This window comes from Crassostrea angulata, chromosome 10 (genome assembly GCF_025612915.1).
Source record: "Crassostrea angulata isolate pt1a10 chromosome 10, ASM2561291v2, whole genome shotgun sequence".
Taxonomy (NCBI): domain Eukaryota; kingdom Metazoa; phylum Mollusca; class Bivalvia; order Ostreida; family Ostreidae; genus Magallana; species Magallana angulata.
In genome coordinates this window covers 18,543,574-18,553,905 of record NC_069120.1, presented here as the reverse complement: position 1 = coordinate 18,553,905, position 10,332 = coordinate 18,543,574, and the positions used below count along the sequence as shown (strand labels likewise).

At 36.9% G+C, this 10,332-nt stretch overlaps 2 protein-coding genes across 2 annotated transcripts; one reads left to right on the top strand and one right to left on the bottom strand.

Annotated features, from left to right (window-relative positions):
- The first annotated feature begins 2,465 nt into the window (after positions 1 to 2,465).
- Positions 2,466 to 5,207, top strand: LOC128166883 (uncharacterized). Its single transcript, XM_052832317.1, has one exon. The coding sequence runs from the start codon at positions 3,221 to 3,223 to the stop codon at positions 4,649 to 4,651; it is 1,431 nt and encodes a 476-aa protein (XP_052688277.1). The 5' UTR covers positions 2,466 to 3,220; the 3' UTR covers positions 4,652 to 5,207.
- Positions 5,208 to 5,823: 616 nt separating this feature from the next.
- Positions 5,824 to 10,239, bottom strand: LOC128166882 (rhodopsin, GQ-coupled-like). The gene is made up of 5 exons (XM_052832316.1): positions 10,130 to 10,239; positions 9,334 to 9,626; positions 7,998 to 8,208; positions 7,728 to 7,864; positions 5,824 to 7,636 (listed from the first exon to the last, which is right to left on the bottom strand). Exons 2-5 carry the CDS (start codon positions 9,344 to 9,346, stop codon positions 6,438 to 6,440), a joined length of 1,560 nt encoding a protein of 519 aa, XP_052688276.1. The 5' UTR covers positions 9,347 to 9,626; positions 10,130 to 10,239; the 3' UTR covers positions 5,824 to 6,437.
- Positions 10,240 to 10,332: the final 93 nt, after the last annotated feature.

The following is a 10,332-nucleotide window of genomic DNA, read 5'->3' as shown; positions in this document are numbered from 1 at the left end:
AGTTAGGCGAGGGAAATATTGCGATCGTATTTACTATGTCAACATTGGAGGGTTTTAGCTCCATACTTTTGGATCCGAGACAATTGAATATCGCATCTTATACAGAGATCAGCACAGTTTTTGCACATGTGCCTCTTTCTAGTGTCAGTGGCTTTCAGGAAAAGTAATTGTACCAGAAAAAAATGGGCCTTATGTCCATAATATTTTTAATTTAATATCTGAATAAAATGGCATATCTACGATGTTACCTTTGCATCGATTTTTTTAGATTTCTATTTTCATTACTTATGTAAAAACCAATAAATATAAGATCTGCATTCAAAAGACAGAAATTTGATTTATTTTGATAATAAGTGCCATTTTGACAGCTAGGACAATACTATCGATTTGTACCTTACCCTCAATAAAGTCTTTATTATTTCTGATATTCATTGATGACATCTACAATGTTATCAGTGTGCGGCAAATAGCGTGGCACTAGGTGACTGAGAAACATTCAGAAACGCTCAATTAAAGTTTCTGTTTAGAATATTGCTATACTGCTTTTGTTAAGTATTCGACGACAAGCGGAGGCAATTCTCTCTCTCTCTCTCTCTCTCTCTCTCTCTCTCTCTCTCTCTCTCTCTCTCTCTCTCTGTGTACATGTACAAGTAAGTATACAGGGCTATAAACAATTACATGACATAATTGAGTTGAGTTGCAATAATTGCGCGTTTTAGATTTTATTTGATAATCCTCTCATCTAAGGTTTAATCTGGTTTACTTAAGTTGTCATTTTAATGAAGGTTAAACCAAATGATGACCATTAAAGACCTCATGTTATGCAGTTGTACGCTTAATTTTACGTGAATCCGAGTGAAAGAAAACCATGCCGAATAGAATCAAGACTTCTAGGGCAGTGAGTCTTGGAGCGGAACTAATGATAAATGTGCGTGTATTGGTTATATCAGGTAGCCAATGCTAGGGTTAATGACATTTTTTCCCAGCAGTATGTCATGAGATTTCGGACCAAATGAAAGTCGTCAGGCTATATTCAACGGGATATATATTTTATAATTAACATTTTTGTCGCCAAAATGATTAAGTCGCATATTGTCAATATATACTTTGAAACACTTCATTTATTACAATTATCCAAGTATTTTTTTTTTCGAAAACATCTGTAAGGAAATTTAATTAAAATTGCATTAAAATCAAATATTCCACTAGCCTTGATAATAGATGTCAGAGTATAAGTTTTTTTTTCTAAAAAAAAACAGTACGTGTCAAGCATAAGTTGACCAGTTAACTGTATGTCACCTAACCCCCCCCCCCCCCCCCCACCCCCGTCCATACTGATCTTTTCAAGAAAGGGGACTATTTTATTGATTGAAAGGAAATGTTAAGAGTAGCATCAAGTAGCGTGAATTCTCCTTGGTGCTGTAGTTGTCAAGGTCAAATAATGTTGACCTTGCCAATGAAAACGGGTCACGTGCTATTGACATTGTCAAAAAATGCGTTAAAATGTCAAAAATGCAAATCTTATCTTCAAAGTTTGAAATTTAAACATATTTCATAAACGAAAATATCGACGTATACTTGTAGATTATTCACTATATAACACAGGCACCTGACGTTATTTATTTTTCTCGTAATAAAAATAAATACCCTCTAACTAATATTACACATTTGGTATAGAGTATTTGTTTTTTTAATGAGAAAAATAAATAACGTCGGGAGCCTGTGTTGATTTCAGCGAGGAGACCCAAAGGACAACTCTGTATCGATTAGGAACCCAAAACACGCGAGAACTTAATAGATTGTGTAAACCTTTGGTGACAATTATAAAAAACGACGTGACGGGTTCATTTTCAGAAATTTTGACATAATCTTTTATCGGGAAAATAAATCAAGTCTTATCTGAGTCTAGCAAACCGAATGCAGTAGAGCTTTTTGTTCTTGCAAAAGTGTGTGAAACTGACATTTTCCGCTGGGAGGTCGCATAGGAAAGATTTATCTGGCGATTGAACTATCAAACATTGCAAAATCAAAGTCTTATAGCAATCCAAAGACAAAACATCTTATTGCTAAACAAGACAATTATTTGTTTGATATTTTAGATTTCAATTACATTGTTTAAATACTTTTAATAGCATCTTACTTAAAACAAGTTTGAAATCCGACGGTTAATGTGAAAGAAAATATGTGCGATGTGACTGGACCAGAGTTCAGCTTTCTATTTTGAACCTTGTTATGAAGTTTAATGAAGCAGCAACAACTTACCACAGCGAAAATAAGAGCCTACTTTGATACCCTGACTTATCGATAACCGCATTGAATAGAGTATTGAACTTAGTTATTATAAAGAATCATAATGAACGTTTAGAATCAATATATCAGGAACAGGAGATATTTTGAAGCCCTAATCCATAAATTAGAGCCTTCGATTCGACAAAGCTATTTCTAAAAGATCAAATTTTAAACCTGCATCGCAGATTGAATTGTTCATGCAAGTGTGGATATGGCTTTTAAAGACCATTACTAGGTGTTTTTTTTTACCTAGTCGAGCAGAAAACATGTTTTTCCACTTTCGACGCAAATCGCTTTGTCATGGATCTACAAGAAGCAATTAACTAATTATTTGGGAGATCTGTCCGGAACTTGGAGATTAGGTGAAATTCGGTGATTTTTTTTCAAGGGAAAATATTGACCCCAAGTTATGACGAGGTAGATGTTACATTTGAACAGTTCAAAGTTTTCACTGTCTAATCAGGTGCAGTTAAAGCGCTCTATTATAATGGAAAGCGCTTGATACGTGAACATTTTACATATCAAACTGTCGCAGGACGGCGTTTCGACGGATTTAAAATACCAAGGGGAAATGAACGTAAGAGGATTTGAGCAATGTAGACATTATCGAGATGAGAAGTTTATGAAAGGAAATAACTGTGTAGTTGAACAGGTTCCCTCAGAGCAACTATAGTCTGTGAAGAAGCAGTTCATACAGAGGGGTGTCGACACACGCCGAGTGGCTATTGAACAGTGATATAGATTTTTCATTCACTTTATTAATGTCTGTTACGCCTAGAGGATTTAAAAGAAGATTCATATATTCAATTTCATATGGCACTTTTCTGCCGAATATAATCGGAACGGGTCTGATTGTCGTACAGGAGGAATAGAGACAGGGGCGATATCGCTATCACTAGACACAGCTTCAACCCCCCAAAAACTCAGGAAAATGGTTCTCCGAGAGGAAACGGTGATCCAAGTGAAGTCACTGGTGAATGAGATGGAGAAATCGACGGATTTGAACCACATTAAGGAAGTAGTTGGTACCAAAAACATAGGCAAAAATTCCCAAGACATGGTTCGTCCGAGGAGTCGAACCTCTAATCATTCCTCCAAATCGGACCGTGTAAACGCGTGCATGGCCAACAATCTCTTTCATTCGGCCGTCAAAGGAAGATTTCGGAAAGTCAAGCTGATTCTGGATGGAGGATACAAAATCAACAGCAGAAATAACTATGGTTACAGTGTACTCGTTGGTGCGCTTCACATTGACTGTGACGAGAAACGCGGGAAAATGTTTCGCTATTTGCTGTCGAGAAATGCTGATCCAAAAGACAAGGATTCCAAACACAATCGGTCCGTACTTTCCTGGGCAGCCATTCTAGGTCGAGCTGAACAGGTCGATATGTTGCTGAATATTTTAAACGGTGACCATGATCTTACAGACAAGGACACCGAAGGAATGACGGTCTTACATCACGCCACCCAAGGCGGGCACGTTGGGATAGTTAGGCGACTGGTTGAAGAATTTCGACGTTTTCGATTGTCTGTTGACGTTCATGACAATTTAGGACTCACGCCTTACTTGCACGCTAAAAGACTTGGTTACAAGGAAATAACAGAAATTTTACACAAAGAAGGCAGGGCTTGCCCGGGGCAGTCTGACAGTTACACGTTTAGGAGTGCTGAGGAATGGTCCGAAATTGGACAGTCAATGAAAGAAAAACAACTGAATCAGAAACGGAAATCCAATTTTGAGCGAGCTGCTATATTTGGAAGCAGTAGAATGCTGAGATTACACTACAATATGTATGACACACCCCTTATAAGAGTATCGGCACCCGTGTCAGAAACAAGTGCTGAAAATGATAAAACTACATATTTTGTCGTGAAAAAAGACCCACCATTGCGGTTACAGCCTAAACAAGCGAGAGAAAACTACACCGCGCCACCATTCTCGAAATCTGAGCCAAACAAAGCCGCGGTTGCAAACCATTTTGAAGCTTCTAAATCTGTTCCTAATCAGTCGTTGTCATTGCTTTCTTTAACACCCGGCGCAAGAATGAAAGAGGCAGAGAAGTTTCATAAAAGTCAACCTGATTTATCCAAAATTGACATGAAGCCAGACAAACGTGGCCATATCGCCACCATAGGGTCTTTCATGAAAGTGTTAGCCGAGCAAAATACGACGTCATATCGTCCAACCATTGTAGAAAGTCCACACCATTTAGATGTACCATGCTTGCGCACAAAGAAAGACTCTACATTTGCAAGCATATTTGGAAAGAAAAGAGCAAATGGGAAATGCCAAGGAAAGAAGAAACGAAATTCAGCCAAAACGACGGTATCTACGGGTAGCAAAAAAGCGATACGAGCTTAGTTATCATGTGAAGTACTGTTTAAGTTGACCAAGTTATTGTATATTAACAGAAATATGAGAGAATATTTAGCGTATCTTGGCAAGAACGGTGTACAAATTGACCAAGTTGTATATCAACTGAAATTTCGATGCGTATTAAGCGTTTCTTGGCAAGAACCATGTACATGTTGACCAGGTTGTATATTAACTGAAATATCGGTGCGTATTTAACGTTTCTTGGCAAGAACTATGTTTGCCCCACTGAACATGTGCACTTTGATATATTTAAAGGACAATAAACGATTTAAAGGATTAAACTTCTTGGTCACCGGTAGGTGATTGGGTTAATCTCCTTGTAATAAGTTGTTTCTATTTATGCAAACTACCATAATCTGTTAAATTTACCATTTAAAGAATCGTTGATGGATTATTACGTGAAATAGAAGTGGGCCAATTTATATGAGAATGGTTTTCTTAACACTTGTAATTTAACAATGTAATATGTAAATGGCACTACATTTTTTGATCTGCTATTTATATTACCTCTCGTGGTGAGATTAAAGATTAACTAACATGAGATTATCATTTAGAAATTGCAAGACTCATGACAGAAACGAGATGAGATAGAATATGGTTTATTTACCTAGTTATATGAAATCAAACTTTGAGAGTAGAGTTCGTCTGATACGAGAATGGCCTTGTTTACCTAAGTGATATCATTTCACTTTGAATGGGTTTAAAGAATCGGCATTCCTATCGGAGATCACTTCAGACCAGACATGGCTAGTTAACACCTTCAGTTACATGTATTCGCTTTGTTCCTACACTAAATATTTCTATATTACCTAATGCCACACATATCCAAGAGGCAATCAGTCTACATTTAATTATTTTTAATTGTTGAATGTATATTGATAAAAGTCTTGTAGATGCCACTTTCAGCGATAACATTAATGGAAGGGGCGTTTTCTTCTCATTGTTTAGGAATCTACGATTCATTCTATATACTCTGTTATCGATGACACGATATTTAGCTGTTTTACACAGATTATAACCCTATGATCAGGTTGTGTTTTTGTTATGCTGCAAAGTGAATGAAGTTGTAATACAAAACCGTTGAAATGTTTTATGCAAGCCTAGTATGAGGACTTAAAACAAGTGTTTAATCTCGAAATAACGGTCAATTTCATAAACAGAGATAAGAAAGAAATAGAACATCACATCTTTATTACGAATAAAACTCGCACAATATCTTTGATATACATCATGGTCACAAAAGAATAACAATCATGCAGTGGAACTCGGTACAACAAGAACTGAAAATAAGCGACACTGTTTTTTTATAGGTTGGGAGGGATATGCTCTCTCTCTCTCTCTCTCTCTCTCTCTCTCTCTCTCTCTCTCTCAATTTATTGCTGAAAACACGTTTTCCACCCAATAACAAATTACATAACAACAATGCAATATGTGATGATGGTGATGGTGATGATGATGATTTTAACACTAAAATGCTATGATTCAGAAACCGGAATATCTAAAAAGTACGCTTTAAAGTTGACGTTTATGAATTTAGTACCTTTGTGAAATCAGTAAGCAAACAACATTCACGATGTATGATCTTAATTATCAATTTTGAAAAGTATAACCAAAAATAGCAAATATATTTAATAATAAATGACAAAATAAAATTAAGTTTTGTGAAAAAATGGTCTCGGAACTAAAAGACTTTTTCCTGACTTGCATTGTTAAGCTTGGAATACCGGTACAACCGACCAATCTCCATAGTATACCGTAAATTTCTTATTCTTTACACATGGTGACTCTCCACTTTACTGGCCTCCTTTTCGTCTTGTGACGTGCTAGGCTCATTCCTCATCTCCACGCTATTTGTTTCGGTGTCTTTGACTGCATCAGCAATCTTCTCAGCTGCGATAATTTCTTGCAAGTATGCCTTAATGTCGATTTTTTGCCCGCCGTTGTCGACCACAAACACGTTGTTTTGATCCGCCCCTAGTGCTTGTTGCGCTGACTGGTTTTGTGGTAGGTATACCACCTGTCTGTTTTGCTGGTTGGTGACACCAACTAGAGCTTGGACAAGGCCTTGAATCAGTTGTGAGGAGTTACCTGTTCCCTGGTCGTTGGAGTTCTTTCCTGTTCTGCGCATTTCGAGTGTATTTTCCCGCGTGTCACTGAGGTTACTCACACAGCTGGACAATTCACTAGCAGCGCCACCTACAGTGTCACTAAGGCCACTCATGGTGCGTGATACATTTGTTGCTTTGGATGTTCTCGGTGTAGCTTTAGAAGGTGGCTCACAGCAACAGAAGATCCATGGAGCTCGTTTGTACAATGCTTCTCTGAATTTGGGATGACTCAGGGCATACACGATCGGGTTGTGCATGGCGCTAGCCTTTGCCAACATGACAGGCAACTCTGAAAGGAAAGGTGTTACCCATTCTGCTGGACCAAATTGGCCGATTAAAGCCACTGTAGCATAAGGGCTCCATGATAGCATATAGAAGAATACGATTATAATGGCGACTTTCGCAACTTTTACTTCTGCTTTTGTTTTCTCTTGATTAGCTTTGATATCATCAACTTTCATTTTTGCTGCCATTTGCTGCATTTTGCGTTCGTGTTTTTTCAAAGCCCGGATAATCAAAATATAAGACAAAGCAATGACAAGCAATGGGGCAGCAAAGCCGAAAAGGTAAAGGAAAAATATGTATGTTCTATTATTAGGAGTTGTAGTTAGGTAATCAAAAGTGCAAGATGTCTGGAATCCCTCTGCAACGTAACGACCCCAGCCGAAGAGGGGTGGTAGAGAGGCGCATAGGGACCACACCCAGACAATGCAGATCATCATAAAGGCCTTCTTACGGGTCATATTGCGGGCGGCTCTGAGTGGGTGAGCAATGGCGTAGTAGCGGTCCACACTGATTGCGGACAAGGTGGTTATTGACATCAATCCAAAGATTCCACCAACTAGTCCATACAACTCACATGCTGAAAGGTATACAGGCAGCAAATGTATTCCCTGTTGCTCTCAGTGCAACAATCAAGAACAGGTAAAAACTACAATGGCAAAAACGTTTACCTGTATTTCCCCATATCCACTTCTTGTTGAATGCTGATATTGTCAATAGAGGGAAACCCATCACCAGAGAAAATATCATGTCGCTAAGAGCCAAGTTCACAATGAACATATTAGACGGCGTCTTTAAGTTTTTGGTGCTATATATTAAACCAAAAAAAAAGAGGAGAACATCTTAATAAAAATTATAATTTTGTACATGCTGATATAAATTAAAATGGTTAAAATTTTACAAAGCTTTGATAAACTTCAATCAACAAAAACCATACATACGTGCTAAAGATGTAGATAACGGTTGCATTGCCGAAGATTCCGATGATACCGACGATGGAGATGAACACCCCTATGGCGTAGTGCCAGTTGTCGGAGACCAAGGGGAAGTTGTACCAGTGGGGGTGAACGAAGAAGGTGTAGGTATCAAAGATGTGGGTGGTGGTCTCGTTCATTGAGATGTCCGTCACTGTGGTCGGGGGGAGGTAGGTGGCTGGAATACAAACATAAATACAAACATTAACTCATTGCACTTGGTAACGTAAACGATTTGTAGCTTGGAATACCAATTACCACCAATTTTCGCTGAATTATCTATTAAACCTATTGTTTCGAATCGACGCACGGATGCCAATTTATATATACTTTGATAACACTGTTGGTGTTAAGTGGGGGCTAATATAAGCAATTGTGTTTTATATTGAGCAGAAGAAACAACAAAATATCAAACGTGATATGAAAGAAGTATGAAATACAAAAAAAAATGTCTATATATTCAATGTTTAATTTAATGTTCCGACTGAAAAATGAGTATGAATAACCATAAGCAAAGTCAATGGCTAACACACGTACATGTACGTACGAAATATCTCTTCTCATTTTTGGTAAAAAATGTTAGCTTTATCTATTATAATTAGAATTCTCCCCGAAAAGGACCGTAAAAGGGATATGTTTTTAAATTAAAGACAAAGCAACTTTGTTACAGAGAGCTTTTCACTTTTTTTTACAACTTTTTTTTTAACATCAAATATAAAACGTTACCCTCGTCGTAAACGTAATTCTGTTTTTAGTTCTGTTTTTTAGTTTTCCCCATATGAAATAAATCTCTCGAAAAATCATTTTCGTTGATAGAATCAATGTTTTAGTCTTAATTAGTACAACGAATGACACCTTGCGTGTGAAAGAATATCAAGTTGATTCTTCCATAAAGCTGCTTAGGGCTGTCTCATTGTCATATTCACTAATAAAGGATGAGGGTGCTTAATACTACAAATAAGCCACGTAAGTGGATCAATGTGGAACATTTTCAGACGTCGCTTGAAATTATTGGCCCGAAAATTTCAGGAACCTTTTTGTTTGCACTTGCTACACAACACTTGTCGTGTAAAATGTAAAATACATATGCGTAAATATTGTTAACAATTTAACGCAATACATTGTATATTTTAATACATATTTATAATATCTAAGTATTGTCGAAACACTTATCAAAAAAAACCCAAAAGATAAAATTAGAATAAACCTAATTATAATATCGAATTTTTTGCATTTAATTTAGAATTAAAAAGAAAATAGCTGGAAAATTTTAAATATGTTCATTTGAAATGTAAATTGGTACCTGTGCTATCCATGGTATGCTATTCCCGGCTTCCCGATCCAAGTCCAGAGCCTGCTGTCAAAGAGCACACAAAGACACAATGCCGACCGACCGAGCATTTATATCCTCTTCCTCCTGAGCCCTGCATCCCTTGTAAGTATCTTATGCTTTGGGTGTTGTCACGAATGGGAATTAATTATAAAGGAAATTTGGTCTTGGAATTAATGTTGTGTTCTAGGTATGCCTGTGTAGAACAGTTTGTTGACAAAGGACACGAGATTTTTATTCACATGTAAGGGTTAACGGTCTTTTTTCTATAATGATGTAATAAAATAGAATTAAGATTTTAAAAAAGAATATAATATAATTATTTCGCTTGTTTGCAGGCAATAAACAGGCAAATTATCAAATAGGAGTATTCAAGTGTAATTCTTTTTTATATATATAAAAATAAACAATAGTTTGTAAGTGAAAATGACATTCGATTATCAATAAAAAAAAATTGCACAATAGTTCAGACAGTTTTAATAAAATGTTTTCCTCTACCCATGGATCTCTATCACGTGTTATCAATGATCGTTATTAGGGTCAAACACTTGGTTGTCGGACATGCGTGCACAAGAGATAAACTGAACTCCACCCATTAAAACGTGTATTTCTTTTTTAAGGTACATCTTTTAATATACATATCACGGCAGATTGTAAGTTTAGTATTTAACATCATCTTTGAAACAGCCCCCCCCTCCTCTCCGATATTTTCTTACTATTAATAAAGGTTTTAATTTCAAAATATGAATGAAAGCAATGGAGCACCGACCTTGGTTACTTTTACTGCTAGTGGTCTGATCATTTCGCCTTAAAATACTTTTGAAACAGGCGATTTGTTTAGTCAGATGACTCAATTTCATAACTTCTCATTTTTTCCCTCCGATCCCAAAATTTCGGATATGCGTCAAGACCCTGGTCGCTGATTGCGATTGAGGCCAGACAAACACCCGGCTATCTCAACCGCTAAAGACA